Here is a 21,981-nt window from a genome sequence, read left to right as displayed (position 1 = left end):
TCCTACGGATAGTTCCAGAGTATTGACAAATTGAAATTCGTGTTATTTCTATAGGGTGGTCGGTACTGTGTATTCTAAAGGGTCATTCTTGCAGTTGAAAAATTCATGATTATTTTTTTTTATGCATGTAATAAATAATAATACCAATCTTTTTTCGTGTAGCAACTGCATATACCGAATATATAATCTGATTATCCACCAAAGCGTCTTTTTACTATCGTCTTTCACGTCGGAACAAACAACACGGATTAAACTCGTTTAATCTGGATGCCAACCGGCTGTTGGCTGCTGTAATCGAGTATCACGAGTGTTGCTGAATTAAAAGGTGTCCCTTCAGGGTGCTATCAGGCGTCCATTTTGAAAAGCTGTTCGCGTGGCACGAAAGAGAAACGTGATATCCGATTTTCCTTTCCCCTTAGCAGGTTACGAGATTTTCTTCTCCAACGTCTTCCCGTGTTTTTCCGAGGAACGAACAAAAAAGAGGACACAAAGGAGGAGACGAGAGAAAATGAAGAAATTAAAGGTTGACTGACAAATTGATGAAGGAAGTTGAGCGAAAGCTTGGAACGAACCGAAGAAATAATTATGACGAATGTCCTGGCCGCCCCTTTTAATTCATCGATTTCTTCATGAACGAATTATTCTTTATTAAGAATTAAACTCGTTTAATGAAGTCCGTGATGCTTCTGTTCGAGGGAGAGCAGAGGAACCTTAACAAAATTTACTTTTTTCTTTTTATCTTGACGCTTTATTGACTCCAAGCACTCCAAATGAAATGTAATTAGCCTTCTTCCAGAAAAATATGATGAATTCTTTAACCTTCGAATAGCGGCAATTTTAATTTAATTTGAAAAAAATTTCATTTTCTAAGCCTCGCACATTAACAGGTCAGTTACTTGCTTAACACCTTAATGATCGCTCAAAGAATACACCGGAAGCTACTGGATTCAATTAGCGACACTTTTCAAACGGTAAAAAGAAACCGAGAATGCAAATTAGATCAAGAATGAGAGGAGGGGATTTCCGGTGCAGCAAGTTTAGAGTTTCACCGCTACGAAAGAGTTCAAGCTTCATTCCGACAGCTCGAATACTCAAAGGTACCAGGAAGAATACCTTTGATATTTTCTTCCGTCCGATAATGAAATCCTGCAAAGACTTGAAATTGAATATTTTCTTTCGTACAACTGCCTTTAAGCGTTTCAACCTTCTTGAGAGTTGGACGGATCTTGTGTTGCGAGACACAGTTTAACGAACAGAGAATATCAAACCAAATTCCTTTCGAAATTTCAAGCAATTAAAAATTTTTCATTAATTTTGCAAAATTTAATTCGAAACGACTTCAAAAATAAGTTAGCTGTGGTAGAATGTTAAGAAATGCGGTTTCGTCTGATCATACGCTGACACATACTACTGGATTCCGTCGCAGTCTGTCGCCCGACTATATGCTAACTTATACTACTGAATTCTATCACATTACGCTCCATAAAAATAGTATAATATGCGCATAAATTTGACTATATAGAATGATTTAAAATCACACAAGGGACTTGAAACTTTTAATCCTTTCTACTCGACTGCTGTTACAACCAATTTGTTAGCTGTTCGTCCTTGAATAACTCTCGTGCAAATTCCTAACCTTTTAACCTTTTGACCGACCGCAAATGCTGAAAAGTATTCAAGGAATTAAAGGAGTACCGAGCCGTCCGAGAGGTCGAAAAATTCAAGAATACAGGGGGTATTTCCAGTGAGAAACGTTCACCTTTACAAGCGCGAGTTTTCGCATCGCTCAGTGTCGATCCTCACGAGGGCTTCTCCTCGAGCTGGAACGAGCGTAAAACGAGCAAAAAGGCTTGGGTTTCAATGCAAAAGCATCCACACCGCCGCAAGGATATCCAGGCTGCTTATTTTCCACCCGCCATGTTCGAACGTTCTCCATTAAAGTACCCGAACCGTTTTCCTTCGCCCCGATCTACTTCTTTTTTCTCTCTTGCAGAAAGAAGGACTCTTCCGCTTTGGAAATTCCCGCGGAGCACCTGAATTTTCTCCCGCGCAAACGAGTTACCATCAAGCTTGTGTATGTGCGCGCTCGCGCGGTTGCGGAAGCGTCACTTAAAAATAAAATGAAAGAAATCGATAATCGAATAGGTGAGTCGGGCCGGAAGTATTGCCGGTAACGCGGTTACCGTTTCGAAAAGAAAAGTCGCCGGTGAATGCGACCGCGCGCGTTTTCGCGAGCAATTTTCAACGCGCTCGGAATTTCGAACACGTCAATGGCGAACGGTGAATGCGTCTAGGCGACGTGAAAGAGGAATCGCTTCTCCAACTGGCTGGATTCAGTGAAATGGAATTTCTTTCTTTTTTTCGAATATAGTCGATGGAAATTGGTGGAAGAAAACATGCCTCGAAAGACAGGGTGATAACTTTGATGAAAACGAGGGTGGAGGAGGAAGACAGAGGATGCGAGGACCCAATGGACCTATGGACATTTTTCTTTTTTAATTAAGTAATATGAAAGTTATGAATGGGAACAATTGCCATCGAGGTAGAATTATTGAATTGTAAAATAAATAAAATTGCAGAACAATAATCGCAACGTTATTTCACCCTTCCATCCGTCCATTTAACGCGATTTCAAGAGCGTATGCACCGTCACGATCACCCCTGTCCACCCTGAATCGTTTCGTTTCGAGAGTTACCCTAAATACACACGGATCGTTTAAGGGTGGGTGGACGAGTCGTGTGTACACAGTGTTTGGTACGCTTTATTTTCCCATGTCCGAAATTTAGGGAAAAAACATACGACGCTAAATACTTGCCAGATATTGCTTTTTCTTTTGTTTATTCCGATTACCATTCTTTACCTAATTAAATACCTAATTACGTGCAAACATTTTCTCACCTACTGTTGCAATTAACATCTCCTCGGTCGCATCAATTAACATTCCCCCAATTCCAAGACACGGAACACCACCATAAATCCTACAACGTCCCTTCAAACATTCACACCCCAATTAAACATCCTGGACATCCGCTAAACAGTCCCAATATACCCAAGAATCCTGTCTTCAGAAGTCCAAACATACCTAAACTTGAATACCTCAAGCGATCGTATCAGAAGCGCGCAAAAGGATCACCGCATCAAAGACAGAAATTCCCGAATTGTCGGGGTTGAATCTGACCCGAAGGATCAAGAGAAGATCACGATTCAGAGATCAAGAGGAAAGAAGGAGGTAGGGCTTTAACGAGGTAGATGGGGTCTAGTGGGTCGCGTGCATTGTTGGTTTTCCCTGGTGGTGTTTGCAGTGGCATAGCATTGTTGCGACCACCCCTGGACCCCCCCCCCCCTCTTTCGTCCGCACACACGTCCGGTATACCCGTGGGAGCGACGCACACGGCAGGGCATCTCATATTAGCCGCTTAATTGTCTCTATTTGTCGAGGCCCACCATCCGACCATTCGCCATTCAAAACGGCCATACCGTTGCTGCTGCAACGAAGCCTCAGGGTGAGAAGCTCGTCGATGGTGGTGGAGGTGGTTGCGTGGACCGTTAACGCAGCCGGAAATGGAGACGTCAGCAGAGGGGATGAAACTTTTCCTACCATTTTGCTCTTTTGAAACGATCTCCTTCTGAGTATTGATACCTTATGGTTCATGTGGGGGTTGATGGAGAGTTGATCAGATGCCATATAGAGGTTGATGAACCCAAGGAAACTGTGTCACACTAAAAAAACCACTATTTCTGGAGGGCTATTTGTCTGATGGTACTTTTCTTTGTCTGACCCTCTGGATAAGAAGTTCTCTTATTAAGGGATGGTGTTTGATATTGAAATATAAATAAGATTGATGAATGGTCTTATAAAAGGAGTATTTTGAGATCAAATTACTCTCGTCTGATGGGGATTGCTTTTTTTCCATTCCATCAATTCAACGATTTAAACGATCACATTTATTGCCCGCTGGCGAGTTTCTTCTGGCGAAGAGATATTGCTGTTCCACCGTAGAAAAATGTACCCAGAGGGGGTGAGGGTAATTACAGGTAGTTTTCTACTCGCGGTGGGTCCATCATCGGCGCGAGGAAAAACGCCGGGGAGGTTTAAAGTTCGAGGAATTATCTTCCTTGCTCCGTCCACCATTACAAACGATTATTTTCCTCGTAAAGAAACCAAAGAAGCCCAATGTTCCGAAGAAATTGAAATAAATCCGTAGAATGAGAAAGAACGATTCTGCTCGGCCTACTTAAACTCCAATAAAAAACTGAAAACTGTTAGAACTGGGAAACGAAAGGGAAGGACATAGAAATTAACTACAAGTAGGGTAGAAAGACACTTGTCAAAAAATTTTGATCGTTTGTACAAAAAAGATTTGAATTCTGTTTGATGTCTTCCTGTTCCAACTTCAAACCAACTTATCCATAAACTCTAACCTAATTTTAAATTCTAACCTAACCTTAAATTCTAACCCAACCTCAAATTCTAATCTAACTGTTGCAATTCATAAAATATATTATAAATAGAATTGCATCAAAAGTGTCAATAAAGAAAATGAATGAATAAGAGAAATATGATTTTAAATAACCTGTATAGGTTACAAAGGCGTGAAAATTAAACGATTCCAGATCTGGAAATGAATGGTACGAATCAATTTCGAGAATTCCCGTATCATGCGAACGGAAAGTATTGATTAACGTAATTTACATTGTACGACGGGAAAAAGCGATGCTCATTAACTTTTAATTGCGACGACGTTTAATAGCGTTTCAACGGTCGAACGTTCCAAGCGCTTTTTCGCGCACGTAATTCGAATAATCGAAACGCGTGAAATATTGCTAAGCGAAGTCTCAGATCGAGGGCAAACGAAACGAAATTACAATTTCGAGGATCGAGGACACTTTCGGGAATGGAATCAGTTTCATCGTTAATTGGATCGGAGACTCGGTGGAGTGGTGCTTGCGAAACGAAACACGTGAGCCACCAATAAACGTCCTTTTTAATCGTGGAAACGAAAATTGAAACAAACGTGATTAAGCTTTAAACGATCACTTTTAATAACGCGATCTAATCAGAAAATAATACGATACTCTTACATCAACGAAGCTAACCTAAAAAATCATGAAACACCAGAGCAAGAGCTTTAAATGCATTCAATTTACTAGATAATTTATAACAAAAGAAAACAATCTTTCAGATAATTCCTCATCGCAATTATTTAGCATTGCTCTGACAATTTGCACGTCCTTTCAACCCTTTGTCCCAAAACGAAATGATTAAAACGTAGATTGAGCCAGCGCGCCTTGGTGCTTTTCGATCAAGGAGGTTGGCATCACTGTAAGAACTGTTTTATGTTCTTAGGAAGTGACTTTTGGGTGTCTCTTTTGTTTATGCATTTCGAATTAATCGGATAAACGTTGCTCTTTGTAGACCTCTCTTTAATATTCAAATATAAATGTTCCTAAGTTAAGTGCCATTGCAAACCTAACCTAGAATTCTTGATGAACCAAATTTGAATACCGTTGGTGATCAATAACCACAAACAGCCCGAGCAGGAAGAATACATCTTCTCAACACCTCATTGCATCCTTCAACGAAAAATAATTAACGCGAGAACTGGAGGGTGTCCAGGCACATCCGGCTGGAACGCTGTTTGTATCAGTTCGATATCCTGATGGATTACCGCGATCAATGAAAGCTTGATCAGCCGGGTTGATTGATTAGATAAGTTTTCCTGGCCTAACTCGTCCTAGCCTCGATTACCCGCCCTCTTTTCCCGGCTCATTCTCTCTCCGACCATCTTTTATTTATTCATGCAGCTCGTTTCCCCGCAACGACACACGACGGCCATTTCTGTGGCTCAAAAGCGGACAAAGAGGAAGCGGCAAGGCTACAAGAGAAAAAATTAAGGTCGTGACCTGGCGGTTGAAGGTTTCAGCTTCTCGCGTGGATTTTTCACCTACTCTTTAATCTGGACCTATTTAACACGGCGGACAATTTATGTTAACCGATCGATTAAGAGGTTATGTTCGAGTTTTTTCCGCTGGACTTGGTTAATTTTCAATTACTAATGAAATTTTTATTTTGATCTTATATGTAAAAAAAATTGCATAGATTCTAATAAATAAATTTACCACACAACCTATAAATTTGATACAGGTACAGATTGTAGAATTAACACTTCTACTGTGACATAATTGAAATGATTGGATCGAAACTATCAAAGAATTGTAGATCTAGCACAAATTATCATAAAACGAACAATGATCCATCGTTAAATGACCAAACGCGTAGCTGTTCTGCGCCAGCCGTACAATTAGCAAAACCGATAACTAGACAGGTCAAAATAAAGCACCGGTCTCGCTAATTAGCAATCAAGCCTAATTAATAGTCGATAGAACGGTTGCAACTACCTAACAAATCATGATCGACCGGTAACAGGCAAGCAGCGTCACTGATAAATCTCAGGTGTCGCTAATTGCCAGTAGACACCGAACAAATTTAAAACCATCGCCCTGGCGAACAAGAACAAAACGATCGATAAAGCCAATCGTCGTGAATCATTCAAGAAAGATTGGATAGTATCGAGCCGGGAAAGGAGGGAAAAGGATTCTACGATCGTTTCTTTTCCTTCGCGGAGAAACGTCTCGGTCGTTACTCTATATTTCTACGTTCGTTTCTTATCTAGCCTTTCTACCCGCGAGCATCTATAACTTGCCGCTTTCTTGCCGGCTAGACGACGACTCGCGACGCTCCTGGTAAATAGCTTCGCGTCTGTTCTTCCGCTTCTCTTTTGTGGCTGCAACGCGCGCCAACGCCTCGAATTTCATCTTTCACGCTGGATCCTCTCGGCGGCAGGCGTTCTCAGTTATGCGGAACCGCTCGCTCGTCTCCATTGTTCATTGTCTCGAGCCAGCGTCGGGTAAACCGATCGACCAAGCGAGTTCGGGCAGAAACGTGTTGCACTGCTTTCGGTAATTATGCGAGACACTGTTTTAAACTTTGCAAGGGAATTACGGCGAAGATAGTTCGATAAAAATAAGATAGGTTGGCTGTTGAGCAGTTTCAAAAAAGATTGAAAATATTTTATATGAAAAGAAATTAAAGAATTTTCAGCCATATTTTTCCTTTAACATTAAATATATTTCCTACAGCATAATTTTCCAAAAGAGAAAAGAGGATGAGAAAATGCAGAATGGTATAGCTTAAAAAGCAGAGAAAACCAGCACAGAGATAAAATATCCATCGACAATATTCCTCAACCCTCGAGCAAACCGAAAATCTGCTTTGCGATCCAACTTCGACAGCGGAATCGTATTTCAAGCAGAGGGAAGGGCTGGATCTCATTGAGCCAGCTGACAATTCCATAATAAAGTATATCCATCACGGCGGAGAACGCGAGACGTCATTACCATTTCCGGTCGGTTCTAGTTCGGTTGGAAACCGAAATGATTCCCGGAAGTAACGCGCGTCGACGGACAGATAAACTTTCCCTTCAATTCGAATCCAATCAGCGGATCCTCTCCGTCGACGAGGAGGATCGCGTAGGAAAAGGCGAGAGGAAATTCCCGGCTGGCCGACAGGATATTATTCATATGCTGGCGTCGCGTGGCCTCGTCGCAAACGCAAAGGCAATATAACTCTTTTTTCCTCTTTTTTTTTTTTTTTTTTCTCGTTACCAACTCTATATTCCTGGCTTCGTTCGAGCCTATAACCCGTTCCTACGGATCGACGCCCGTCTCTTGTGACCAGCCTTTTATTAGGAAACATTGGGAAGCTCCTGCTTTGGTTATAATGAAGTTCTCACCAAGTGAAAATCGAAATCAAGTGACTGAAAATTGAGGTTGGGGTGAACTTTCGTGGTTCAGAGAGGGAATTCTCATTCGAACTTATGAGGGACTAATGTTCTATACAGAACGTTTCAAAAGTAGATTCACACTTTTGTAGACGGGGTATTTTGAAAATACAGTGTTTGAGAATCCGCTCAATCATGATGGCGCTCACGGTCGATCGATTTATCGATCGGGAGTCGCCCATCTAGGTCAATGCGTGAGCAGGGGTCTTCTCGCCGGCTCGCGCGCAACGACGCCATTATCGATCAACGCATCAAGTAAATCACCACGTGCTCAAAAGAAAAGTTCAATGCAGTTCATTTTAAGCGTTTCTCAACCCCGTGTTCACAACCGAATCTTTGTTCACGATCTTCCGCAGCTGTGCACGTGATCAGGATCACCAGGTAATGTTCTTTATACACTAATTCAAAGCACACGTGCGATGCCGACCACGTGTTAATCCAGCACATGTTCACGGGCACCATCAAAGAGCGGGCTGAATTTATAAAATTAACGGGGCTTATTGTTCATAACCACAGATCAAAACCAAATTGTTAAATTCCACGGATCACGGTAACTGCTCATCTCTCTACTTGTGTTTGTGTGTTCAGTGAACTGATTGTCAGATCAGAGTGTTCAACCATTGTTTTATTCTTGACTCAAATAAATCAATTTGTAGAAACCCATCCAGCAAGTGTAAAATTATTTCCGGCGCAATCCTTCCGGGATCGACACCAATCCCGAACATACAGAAACATTTTTTATTATATAATGTTCACTGTTAATAAATGTTTCATAAATCTCGAAAGTAAAATTACATTACATTTTGAGAACGTTAATAAAAACAGACTGATGAGTAATAAAACATTGTTGCAACTGAAATATTGAAAAAATGCCAAAATAAAATGGAGAAATGAGATGAAATGTTTGTCGTCCCGCACTGAATAAATGATTAACGGTACGAAATGTGCACGTCATGATTTATCGACGTGATGAAAAAGCGACCGTTGCATAAAATTCTAAAATTGCTGATTTCGTTGTTCTTTGGCATATTTCGAATGAGATTGATACCTTTATAAACTTCCACAACGTTTTCCAAATTAAAACGAGAAAAAACCTAACCTAATTCAAATAAAATGAAACTACTAATTGATTAATACTATCAAGATCCATCGAGTTAATTGAGAAGAAATTCATTCGCAACAATCGTGTCCATTCGATTATACAACATTGGGTTGGAGGGAGTTAAAGACAGGGCTAAAGTGTAACGTAATCTCGGCACCTGAGCATCGCGACGCCTCGTTAACGACGCTACGGGATAATCGATATCTACCTATGGGGTGCTGGTACATAGTGCCCATCGGATCGTGGCCAGAGCTTTCGTGGCTGCGTTTGAGATACACCGAAACCCCTCTACCAAAACCTTCAATTGATTTCAACGTACAATGCTCTGCTTTGCCGTATTTCAATCGTGTTTTAGAATGCACCGGTTGTACCACAATTGTAATCAACATGTTTGTAAATGATTACATATGTAGATTCCCTGGTTGCAAATTACAACGACAAACAATGTTTACGTTTGTTCAGGCGAGGCTAACATTTATTTGTATAAAATAATTGTATTTTGTTGTTTGGCGATACACGAGCTGGATAGTTAAAAAAGATAACCAATCAAATTGAACATAATCTAAAAATTCAAAGTTGATTTCTTTTTGTTCTACTATAGTAAAAAGGCTTGTCAGTGCTATGATTCATAAATCAATCGTTCTTTTAGAAAAATATCATAAAAATTTCTCGTTAGTTAACAAATTAATATTGGTACTCCTGTTATTTACGAGGAAATGATTAGCCAGAAAGTGTCGTTTTTCCGTCACCATTAACTTCCAGTCGGCTTGATTGTTTCTGATAACGACACTGATGCTTTGGCGTCGGGGTGCGTAATACACAGTACCCGAGCGTCGATTAATGGTTACCGATAATCCAACGTAATGACGAGCGATTGAGGCTTCAGCTTCGTAATAATTATTTATCGATTAAAAAGTACCGTGGCCACTATGCTGGTATTTACGCAACGTTAGATTCAATTTGTTTTCCGACCTTCGTTCGACCAATACAACTCATTCGTGCCGCCATTATGTGTCCTGCCCACCATTTTATTTTTGATTTGGACTGATTGTAATTACGTTCAAATAGTATACTTTTCTTTCAGCTTAATCAATTTGTTACGCATAGGCTTTAATTAATATTATTAATATAGTTATAATTAGATATGTATGAAATAACTATATACATAAAAGTGAGGTTAGATTACGTATATACAGGTTTGAAAGTTAGCGTATAGTTTGTTCAGCACTATTGGTTCGATATCAGATTTTAATACAGCGAAAGTTTCGGAAACTCGACGATTTGTTACGTTGCTCGATAATTGATTGTGCCCGGGCTGAGAGTTAATTAGAATTCGCGCAGAATCGAAGCGGAAATGTTTAGAAAATTCACCGTGAACGGGGAATTGCACTGAAATTCCGGCAAGCAATTTTGTAGTTTAATTTTAATCGTAATGAAGTTTCTATAGAAGCATGGCTGTAAGTTGAACCGGGATAAGCAACTTTGATTCTGTTTTTAACTACCGTTGAGGGTTTTCCAGCAAATCGATAATGGAGCTTTAATTAACGAAAAACCTTGAAAATAGTATTTGTCCTCTTGTTGTCAAGGACTTAGAGCATATTGAGGTTATGTTTTTCGAAGCACCCTATAACCCCCCCCCCGAGTAGGGATATAGCGTAAGTCTTTAAACAGAGTGGTTCAAATCATTCTAACCTGAAAAAAATTGATAAAATCATATTCTGTTTAAAGGAAATATGACTATACCAATTAAAAAAGGACAAGAAGTGAAGAGGCTATCCTGATGAGGTTACTAAACACTGAATTAGCGTTGAATCTCATTTGCCTGACTTCTTCTCATCACTTTTCATCGTCGAATCAAAGAATCTTAATGTCGATTGGCCCATTTGCCAGCTTCAGCGTCGTTTGGACAGTTCAGTTCGCAAAAGGACATTCCTCTCACAACGTCCTCTTTGCCTTCACGCCAGGGCAGCATCCTCGAAAAGAGTAGCACCCTGATTGGAAGGCTAATCACGGGCTACTCTCCATTACATTAATTAAAACTTAACTCTCAACTTTGCCAGGATACCCACGGCTATCTTGTCCTCCTTCAACTTTTCCCCGTTCGCTTCTCCGTTTTGTCTCCACTCCTTTCTACACGCTTGCTCGTCAATTTTCTTCTCTCATTTGCATGTCAATGATGCCGAGGCAAGCTGACGAAGTAGCATCAGCGAGATTCGATTGGGTTTGTTACTGATTGATGTGATACCTCGATCTTTTGAATTTTCAAGTGATTTCTCACACGCCCAAAGCGTCCCAATTTCAAATTACTAACTTTATAAATTTCTTTAGATACCAGCTTAATCAAGTTATCAAAATTTTTACCCTTGAGATTTCGAAACTTCTAAGCTCTCCAAATTTGAAACTTTGCAAACTTTGTCATTTTCAAGAAATGAAGAGAATTTTCGCGTACAGGAAACGACCGTTTTGGCATGCTTTTATGGTTTCATCTGGCCGGTTGATCTTTCATCGTTGAACGCCATCCATTGTAAAATGGCGGGGAGCGACGATACTGACAAAATAGAATTTTCGTAAAGCACACGAAATGATCCTCTAACGTCTTCTCATTCTTCTTCAGCGTGGATATTAAGGTCACTACCGAGGAATATAAGAATCTCACCGAGCGAAAGATAAAACGAAACGGAATAAAGGATCCTCATCTCGCTCGTTTCTTATCGTTCGCTGCGCTACTTTGCTCGACTTTCATCCCGCGACTGAATGTCTTATGAACGCTGACAAATAAACGAAATTCTGATAAATAATTTCGTTTGATACATTTTAAAGACTTTCATAAAGACCTCTTTTCTCGTAAACGTTCCACGACACTTTTCTGACGCTCTTCCTGCTTTATAAATGACTTAAAAATCGACCAACTAGAAGAATCTTTCGTTTAAAAAATTCAGTAATCAAGGACTATTAATTTCTAAATCTACCATCCTTGAAAGAAAAGACGTTTTCAATCCCCTCCCTTAAAAAAAGAAGCTTCTCCTTTCACCCCAAATATTTTAAATTCCCTGCTAAAGAGATATCAGTATCCATCATAACATTACAAGCAACGGAACATACGCACCCCTCTCGAGGATCGTTTCTGAATCTCGAAACTTCATCCCCCCTCCCCCCCCCCCCCCTTCGCTTTAGGAAACGTTTTATACACCCCTTTCACTGACACGCCTAGCCCCGAGGTGCTTTGTCACAGAGGGTCGAAAGCATCGAAGGGTGCAGTTAATTAATAAAAGCTCAAACTCGAAACCAGAGTCGAGGTATGAAGGAGGCGAGGGGTGGGGGGATGGCGGCGCGGATAAAAGGATGAAATACGATCCATGCATCGTTTCATATCGACGGGACCGGCGATATACATATCTCACTTGCAATTCAAACGAGACTCACGTGTCATGAATGAGGAACTTGTCGTCTTTGGTCTCGATGCAGCGGCCCTTGCTGGTCATCATGGATCCGTTCACTGTCACCAACCCCTGATTCCCCGATTGAAACCAGTGGCCGTTCCATTGCGCCGGAAACTCACAGCCTGCAACACACCGACCCCCGTAGAAGGGGGGAGGGTTTTACATTTTTTTCATCTGGCCAAAGGTTGCTGGATAAATAAAGGCATGATATATATATATATACATATATGACCCGAGATACAGAATATTCAAACCGAACGGGGTGGTTTGTGTAAACAAGGATCGATTGGTTCTTTTTTTTTTAGAGTTAGAGAGAATTTTCGATGCTGTGATAGGATTTGGGTATTGTTTCATCAGTTTTTGGCACTTTGGTATGGTTGTTGAGGTTAGGTTACTTATCCTCTCCAGTGCAAATGAAGGATGTTGATATTTCCCTGTATCAATAAATATAACAATATTCTTTATTAGGTTTGTGTAGTGTTCTGTTAGGGTTTTAGGAAAAAATCTAACCTATTCACAGATATTTCCCAACATATGTTACCTCACCACCCTCATACATCCTGCCGTGCAGCTGGATCCCTATTAGACCCTCATTTGAACCTACTAACCTGTTAACGTCCCTGTAACCCAGTTCGAAGGATCGAATCTCCAAAAATCTTGCGAGGTGCAGTCGTAAATCGCGCGGAAACGAGCTGTTCCGCTCGAGGAACCGCGCGTTCATCCATTCACCTCGAACAAGGGTGGGACGAGGTAGGGGATGAGGGACGCAAATCATCTTAATGCACGCGCGCCACGGCAATAATATTCCCCCCATCTGGTTCGCAATAACCCCTTGAAGTAACGGTGGAAAACAAAAATACAACTAGCCGGGAGGATGGATTATACTCGCGAGGAGATTCCATCCAGGATTCCCGAATACCTGGACTTATTAAATGCAAAATGCCTCGTCGACAAACAATGCTTAATCGCGACTCGTCACTTCCTAGTAATCCCAGGTTTCTACAAAAGAGGATGGGTTGAACCTCCTTCAACTGATAATCCGATCTTCTTAAGAAGATTCTGCGTTTTTACAGGTCTGCGGTAGAAATTTAATTTATTTTATGTAGTTGGACCATCTTCGTCAGTTCAGGAAAGTACCACATTCTTGGAAGGTTATTGTCATGCGCTAAAAACTCGAACCTAACCTCAAAGTCAGACGTAACCTCAATTACAGTCCTCGACAAAAAGACAGTACACTTTGCAAACGTAATGACTGTACAATTTATCAGCTTATGATCTTTATATTTTGTGTATAGTACGTTTGCCAAACTAGTTAGGATACATAATTATAGTGTGGTTAGTTTTTAGAGGCAGCCACCGCTCCACGAATGTTCGGCTACACCCATTCCAGTTAATATTCCTAGAATCCCGGGATTTCTGTAGCTTTCGTCGTTGCTCGAACTGAAGCAAAGCCTGCAAACTCGCTCCAATTGTTTAAAAGGACGAGAGGAAACGGCTGTTCCGGGTTCAGCGAACCGTGCCATGCTTTCGTCGACCATTATCGTCATCGTTTTATAATGTCGCGGTCTTACGACGTGTATTTTCTTGAGAGCTCGTGACTCGATTTTCTTGTTCCTTGGATGAGGACGTTTATGGGCTTTCCTCAGGTTTTTTTCTTTCTTAATCTTTGGACGATGTACATGTTTGTCGCTTTTTGAACTCGTTTCGCGGTGAATGTACTAAATTAGTGTTTCTTGTGGATTAAAAAGGGTGAAGGGGATAATTTTTATACACGATGGAGTTTAATGATTTGAGATAGAATCTGTTGTGGTAAATGTTCAGTGAAAGAAAATGGTATTAAGCAGTTTCTTTCATCCCTTAATCTCTCCAAATAAAGATCCCCATCAAGACAGAACAAAGAAAGCTATCATCTTACGAAGTAGCCCTAACTACCCCTCGTTGTGTATGATATTATCCAGCCTCGACAGTGCTGGCAAGAAAAGTGGCGAGAAAAGGGGGGCAAGGAGGGATGGAAAGTAGCCAGTCGCGATATAATTAGCAGAAATTGGAGTTAGGTCAGAAAGCAGAAGTTATCGGGGTGAGTTTCGACATCGTAGCCTGGTGGCTTGACTTTTTCGCCCCTGCTGATATAATTACTAATTAATTACTGTACCTCGAAGCCGCTGGCCATTTCGGTAGGAGGTAGCTTAAAAGGACACCGGTAGGTAAGGATAATTTCTCCTACCGTAGGGGAAAGTAATACTTTCTGTTTTAATAACGTTGCTCATGCCTAGTGTTCATACCCTACGACAGTTGGGGTAACTTTTCGTGTACGTTCTAGAATTTTGTTGAGGATAGAAAACTATGTACGTGATGCTTGGTGCTGTTCTAGGGTGATCATAAATAATTTAGTTAAAAAATTCTTCATTCTCACTAATGAGTTTGGGCTACTTTCTACAAAAGAAGAATAAAGTTATACTATTTATATAATAAAGAAATATAACGAAGAAACAATAATCACCTTTCCGTCTGCGGGGTCAATTTCCAGAAAATAACGGGGCTATCACGTGTCAAAAATTACTAACATGCTTGCAACATCTTCCAGGAACATCCCCTAATACAAAACTTCCCCTCAGCGAATAAAACGCTGAATCGCACGCATCGTCTACAATTTTACGAGTCCTCGGGGTCTCGTAATTACAAGACGGTCTACGTGTATTCGCTTGAATAAAGGTTAGTTGGTTTTAAAAACTGTACAGCACGCATTGTCCCTGCGTGTGTCGTGACCTTTGCTATAAAGATCACAGAAACGATTTTGGGAAAATGAGAAGGAATTGAAAGGAAGTGGTGAGGAAATGCTTGGAGATAGGGGAGAAACTTTCAAGTGAATTACTTCTGAAGCAATCAGCTTGATGAAGATCTTTAGACAGTAATTATTTAGACTGATACTAACTCAAGTGCCAATAATGACTTGAGTACTAGTACTAACTCAAGTAGCAACAATTGCTCAAGAATACTTAAGCAATAAATAAAAATATGAAATCCATTTCAGAATAACTTCTGCTACCTTCAAAACTTCCCCAGAGCAAACAATAAAGGGACCTAGAAAATCGCTTCACAGATATTCCGCGCAAACGAGCGTCAATTACCTATCAAAAGTGGCCCCATTCCTCGGACGATATCGCAGCCGGTATTCACGGACAGGTTTGTGTATCGCGAGATCTGAATCTCGTACGACACATTCGCCGCTATTCCAGACCCTTGTTGATTCGTGCAGCCCTCTGCGCGACTGTGTAATATCATCTGATCCCGAGTGCCCGGTTACGGTACCTACCGGTGTAATATTCATTTCCTCCAGTAAAAGCCCTTTCAGCGGCTCTTTCGGCCTCGGATATCGGAAAAACGAGGCATTTCCGTTGGTAAATGTCACGGAGATAGCCTGACGGCCGGTGGCCACATATTACCAATCAATTTACCTCTGTCGATACTCAGAGTCGACATAGAAAGGGAAAAAGAGAGGACAGCATGAAACCAACTGGCAGGCTGGTAGGCAAAAAAGTAGTGGACATGTGTGTGTGTATGGAAAAGTGATCGCTCCATCATATTTAACTCGGATAGCCAATCACCCTTGTCACTGGTCGGGTGATAGATTATTTTAATCAAGTTATTCCACGCTGAAACCCGATCATTTTCCGAGAAGAGCCAGCCTGGACCCAAGATATACATGAAAATCGAATTAAATCGAGGGAACTCGATGGAGCAGCCTTCGCTCGGAAATCATCGGTGCATGTTCCAAGGTCTTTTTTTTTTTTCGATAGGACCAGCGAGATTGGTAATCTCCAGGCAGACTCTTCCAGACGGCCTGGGATACTCCCTCTCTTTCGATAATCCATTTTTTAATGGCGATGACGAGCGATTAATTCGTCTGGTCCAAATCCATCTTTCCATCGCGGTCCATGGATTGATTTAAGGGGTGGTGGAGTTTTAATATTCTACGGGGATGTTGGGAAAATCGACGCTGAACGGAAAAAGATTTCGGTCGGGATCGATCGGAGAGATTCGATACCTTGAAGTGTCTTCGTGGTCTTAATTGGATTTATATAGTTAGCGAACTGAGCTTGGATTACGATTCAGAAAAACTTAGGAAAGACGTGTTTGGTTATGGCAACAAAATGGCTGAATTCAAATTCAGCTTTAGGTTAGGTTGAATCTTAACCTAAAAAATCGCAACAAAAACCTCTATTGGTTCATTTAGAAGAGGTGATCCTATTTTGAATCTTCAAGAACGTATCAAACGTCTTAAAATTACCTATCCTTTGTTTAAGTTTATGAAGATTAGATTGAGGTTAGGTTTGGATTAAACAGTTCCTCTGCTTTACGACAAACTATCGCTACCCGCGATCAATTTTCCTACTGAAATCTTGCTTCAATTCAAAGGAATTTAGGTTTCGGTTAGATTTAGGTTAGGTACTCTATAGCCATCGTTGCTCGACGCTCGATTCTCATGCTGAAGACTTGCTTCAACTTACGGGGGTGAATTCTGAGCTGCACTTGGCCTGGCTGAACTTACAATTAGCTAATGATCCCGCTCGCCATTCATCACCCTCGAAAGCGTGCACTTTCAGATGCAGGGGAGACTCTTTTCCCAATGGAGGAATTGGTTCGGTTTTTTTTTTGTTCTGTCTTCCTTTTTTTGCACTATGAAACTGTAATGGAATGTAGGTCGTGATGTTTTCGTTCCTGGATGATGGAATGGTTCGCGGGGATTGTCCATGGTATCGCGTGTTAATTTGTCAGAATTTTTTGTCTGTTTTTTACCCAAAAAGGTACAGAAGCATGTTGTATTTTTTTTTAATAGCATGCGAATGGGTCAACATGTATGGGAATCCTTTTCAATTTGTTTTGAAAGGGTACAGTGCGTGCTTTTTTTAATAGTCCCTGCAACATGGGGAAGCTTTTGTTTTTTCTTCAGCAAACCACTGTTAGTATATTGTACAGGGTGTTTCATAGATAATTTTTATTGTTTTTTATAGCTATAGAAATTGCTTCTTTTTCGATTTTAGTAGTTGCGCCTGGATATTTCTAAATGAAACTTGTTTTGACGTTTTATCAAGTAACTTTTATGAAATGAATGTTCCAACATGACGCTAGAAATTTTCATTTCGTTTTTGAAAAATGCAATCTGCAAACAATTGAACACCTCTCGTCACTGTTAAACAAATCAAAGCCACATTAACTCTAAAAATACAGCAAAGGTGGAATATTTACGAAGTAATTACACGTCACGCAAGCAGATCGTTCAATAGCTGCGCAAACAAACCAAATGGATTCCCTATGGGGGTAAAAATGCGATAGCGAAATAAAAATACCCTCTTCCCGCATTGCAATCTCGTCCTGGCGTGAAACTATTTAATCTGTACACACGTTACTCCTCGCCTCATTCACCATCCACCCTCTTTTAGGTTGGGTTTGAGTTAACTTAAAAAGTAATCGACTCATTAACTCAAGAACATTTAAATATCCAATAAAAGTACTAAAAATATTCGAACAACCATAGAAATTATGGAAACTTCAATTCAATAATGTGTAAAAAATGTTTCAACATAAATTGATCCGTCGAAACGAGTGGCCATGTAAGTCAGGGCGGTTCTTCTCCGAGGAAAAACCATTTTCCGTTCGCGGAGATCTCATCTCGTCTCGGGACTGCATTATAAATTGAGATAGAGAAATGTATACAGGCGAATAAGCAACGCTGAAAGCTGTTGCTAGATTCGATTCGACGCTCTCCAAAGCGATTGTGCAACTTCTTCTTCGTTTTCCTGGCTTCCATCCTCCCCCGCTCACCCTCGCATTCTCCCCCTTCTCCAGAATTCCACGCGCCAGCGATCCGATTCGTTTCGGCGGAAATTAAATACACAAGCAAATCCTTCACCCCTTGTAGTCGCTGGTAGCTAAAGCGTGGAAACCACACCCAGCTACTTGTTGAGGAAGAGTTAAGGTGGAAACGCTTATTCCGTGGCGGAGGATGGTTATGGGGTGTTAGGGGTGGGCTGCACGCGAGTAAATCTTCCGGTCAGTGAGGTTGGTAAGGGAAGATGGTGCAATTTTTGGAGCCCCATTTGCAAGAAACACTGCAGTCACTTATCTAGAAGGGTATCCAGTGTTCATACATAGAGTCCTGAGGTCAACAGACATTCATATCCTTTAAATATTAATAAGTAGAAGTTGTCAAACTATAGTTTAAGTAATTTGGTGTCAAATCACTCAGAATTTTAATTCAGTATAATGACACTTTAGTAGCTGAACCCTTAGTCCTCTATAATCATCACGGTCTGTTTTGTAAATATGCATCCCATATGACGTCCAATTATGACCATCATATTTTCAACATCCTGTACAAGTTTGCAACGCATCCAACCAGCTCCCCCTCCGCCCTCCACCCACATGCACGAATTTGTGGCGTATTAATAAGGCTGTAGGCGATTTTCGTTTCACCGTCTACCACATTGTACGGTTGAAATTTTTCTCCTCTCTCCGTATACGGCCTCACCATAGACACGGTGAATTGTGAAGGGGTGGGGGTGGCGTTTTCAATATCTGCTGTATTTCCGCCAGCGTCGTTTCCACCCCTCTGGATATCTGGCAGGGGTAACATTGTACGCACCCCGTCACTACATTTTAATATTTCAGGATTCAATGATACCCCTACTCGACCGAGGCTCTCCCACCCCTCGCCGTTCACCCTGGCGCCACCCTCTTTAGGATCGGCAGATGTGCTCAACTCGTACGATCGACTGCTGTTGCTGAATCGGATTTCAGTGAGTTTTAATGGGGATTAATTGGCCCCTGTAACGTGATGGGGTTGATTTGGGGGAGAGAACGATTTAGTTACGCGTTGCAGGTGCCCCTGGGAGCGAAGAAAGGATTGGAAAGTTGTTTTCAGTGTAGAATTGATTGTTGAAAGAGAGAAACAGTTGTATACTGTTGTTGAATTGAATGTATAGTAGCTTTGATTGAATAAAAATTAGTTAACTAAAATCAGTAATAATAAATGCAGGGAAGTGGATTAATACCTTTAAGCGACGAGAAGGAATCTTTATTTCATTGACGTCCACTTAACCGGTCAATCAGAAGTGCACGTTACCACTTATTGACATAATTAATGACAATTAACGAAGGTAATAGCTGACCGAGAACGAAAAGGTGAAAAGCGAATGAAAATTTCGTTCATCTATCATGCAACATGCTCTCCGCGTAATTGGTTTAGCAACACCAAATGATAATAATAAAATAAAATTTCATTCTATAATGTATTAAACACTGAAAGTGACGTCACGTCGTTTCATTAAAATTTCATAAAATAATTTAAAATTTATTTAAATGAAAAATGATACTCTTAAATTGGATCTATAACTCCAACTCACTGTCATAAAATTTCACTTACCGAAACCAAAACCATCGCCCCAAGTTATACAACAAAATAAATCCCCCTCGTATTTTGTTTCTCCCATAAGCCGGGATGTCCAGAAGATTTAACATCATAAGAACAACTAAGCTTGATTTGAGTTACACTGAATCGACCGTTATAAAGTTCCAGCAGAGAATTCGAAAAGGGAAAGAAGCCTATCTATCCCTCCCCTACGCACCCTTCGCTTTATAATGCACCCCTCCCATAACTGTATATTTCACGGATTCAACGGCTAACGCGGCCAGAGAATCCCGGCACGGCGTATTCAAATGCCTCCACCCTCGAGTTGTGTGTTGAAACGTGAATTATACGCGCCTCGAGTGATGCTTCGACGAGATTTCCGGCGGATTCCTCGCGAGTCTTCGTTCAACCCGGCGAGCGGGAACGCGTGCCTCTTCCTTGCCGCCAGCAATATCGCTGTTCGGGACGGAATGCTTCTTCCTTCGGGGTGGTTTTTTAATTCGCGCCGGCTTACAGGCTGGAAATTGTTTGATCGTTCGTGGAAAAGCGGAGTTTTCTCCGGTTGTTAAGGGGAATTTACGAAATTCTAATGTTATTTCGATGCTAAACTGAAATTTCAGGAAGAGGGATGGAAATGACAAGTGTTTGAGAAGTTAAATTGAGATCGTTTGTAGTTGGATAGATGGGACATTTCAATTCCATATGACAAATTAAAGATATAGATGGAGTCCACTAACAGTCCTTACTGAATAGCCTTTCTCATGAACCCATAGCTAAGATATTCGCATCCTGGGTAGTCACTGATAAGTCCACTGGTAGGCAACTGCCAGTTAGTCTCGTTAAGTCCATTAACAGATCCAGGGCAAAAATGTCCTCTCATTTTCCAATTTCACTGCGACTACCCAGTACCTAAAGCGCAGACATCATAGGTAGCCTTGCTAATGAGTTCATCCTCCCAGGGTCTATCCTCCTAGTAAGCTCCTGCTAGGCAGACCTCAGTGATGAGTCTGTTCTACCTCTTCCTCTATTATTTCCCTCTGTTTCTCTTTACCAAAGCTCACCACCACTCTGATAATCGATTCACCTTCCCATCAGCTTGAAAAGACATCGGCAAACTTACATCGTCTCCGCGCATCAAGCCCCACTGGATGAGGCTTTAGCTCAAACAAAGGACGGGCGAGTCTACTCCCTTCATACGTCGTCTCAGATTCGAGACGTCCAAACACCGGGAACGTGATATTCCCCGCGTAATACGTCGGCCGACTCCCTTGGAAATCCATCCGCAACTTTCATTAAGCCCGAACGTATTAGCGCCTCGCCACGGGGCACGATCGTGGTTATAAATAACAATAAGGGCCCGCGCGGACGGCAAACATCGTAAAACCTTTCGTAAACACGGGGGGTGGCAGCCAGACAGCCTCAGCCAGGACGTCCTGAAGGACGAAGCACCGTCACGGGTAGGAAGCAGCTAGGATATCGTATCGTGGCAGGAATATAGCGACAAGGGTGGCAAGAAAGAGCCGTGTACCGAGGGAAATACGAATTGGGAAGCGTGCTCTGTCGCGACTCGCTGGGATATACCGATTTAGGGGTTCCAAGGCGATCAAATACGCGCTGGCTGTACGATGCCGAACAGCTGGCTGATTCAGGGGTAGAAAACGGTTGCTCGGTTTGTCGGGGGGGTCAGATGTCAGGAGGAAATTGAGATTGATGCTTTGGACGTTTATAATTGGTTCGCTGGTAGCGGGTGCTGTATCAGCTGAAGTAGGTATCCCGGAAGTCTATAAGTTGAGACGTGGGGAGACAATTATGATAGATGTTTCTGGTTTTTATAGTTCATGGTAAGCCAGAAGATTGTTCTTAAAAATGTTAAAACAGATTTCGATTATCATATGGTCGAACAGTGATTTAATTAGGCCTTCACACAGTACTGTTTCGGATTCTAGGAGTCAGTGTATCAAAAAGTAAATCAGGTCATGAATTTAAGAATGCAGAAGAATATGAAATAGCCTCACGATTCGATAAAACAGAACAAGTGAAAGCAACAGCCCAGATGACCCAGTTCCTCCAGCTTTTTACGGGATCCAAAATTACCAAGTGTCGAGGCGGGACCAATGCTGGCCACCTTTTACGATTTACCGGTTTCATCAGACCGCGAAGATAACCGGAAAGCCTGTTTATCGTGTATG

General features: G+C 41.4%; 1 protein-coding gene across 12 annotated transcripts in view; it reads right to left on the bottom strand.

Moving 5' to 3' along the window:
- LOC117606700 (uncharacterized) overlaps window positions 1–21,981 on the bottom strand; it is a 259,654-nt gene that overhangs the window by 55,658 nt on the left and 182,015 nt on the right. For all 12 annotated transcript variants that reach the window (XR_013062566.1, XM_034329491.2, XM_034329497.2 and 9 more), the window contains one exon: window positions 12,368–12,506. Coding sequence is in view for 11 of the 12 variants with exons in the window: in XM_034329491.2 (XP_034185382.1) it covers window positions 12,368–12,506 (139 nt within the window). In the remaining variant the exon portion in view is untranslated. The remainder of the gene's footprint in view (window positions 1–12,367; window positions 12,507–21,981) is intronic.

The sequence above is a fragment of the Osmia lignaria genome, chromosome 8 (genome assembly GCF_051020975.1).
Source record: "Osmia lignaria lignaria isolate PbOS001 chromosome 8, iyOsmLign1, whole genome shotgun sequence".
Classification (NCBI taxonomy): domain Eukaryota; kingdom Metazoa; phylum Arthropoda; class Insecta; order Hymenoptera; family Megachilidae; genus Osmia; species Osmia lignaria.
Note: the sequence above shows the minus strand (reverse complement) of the source record. Positions and strands in the feature narration are given on the sequence as shown.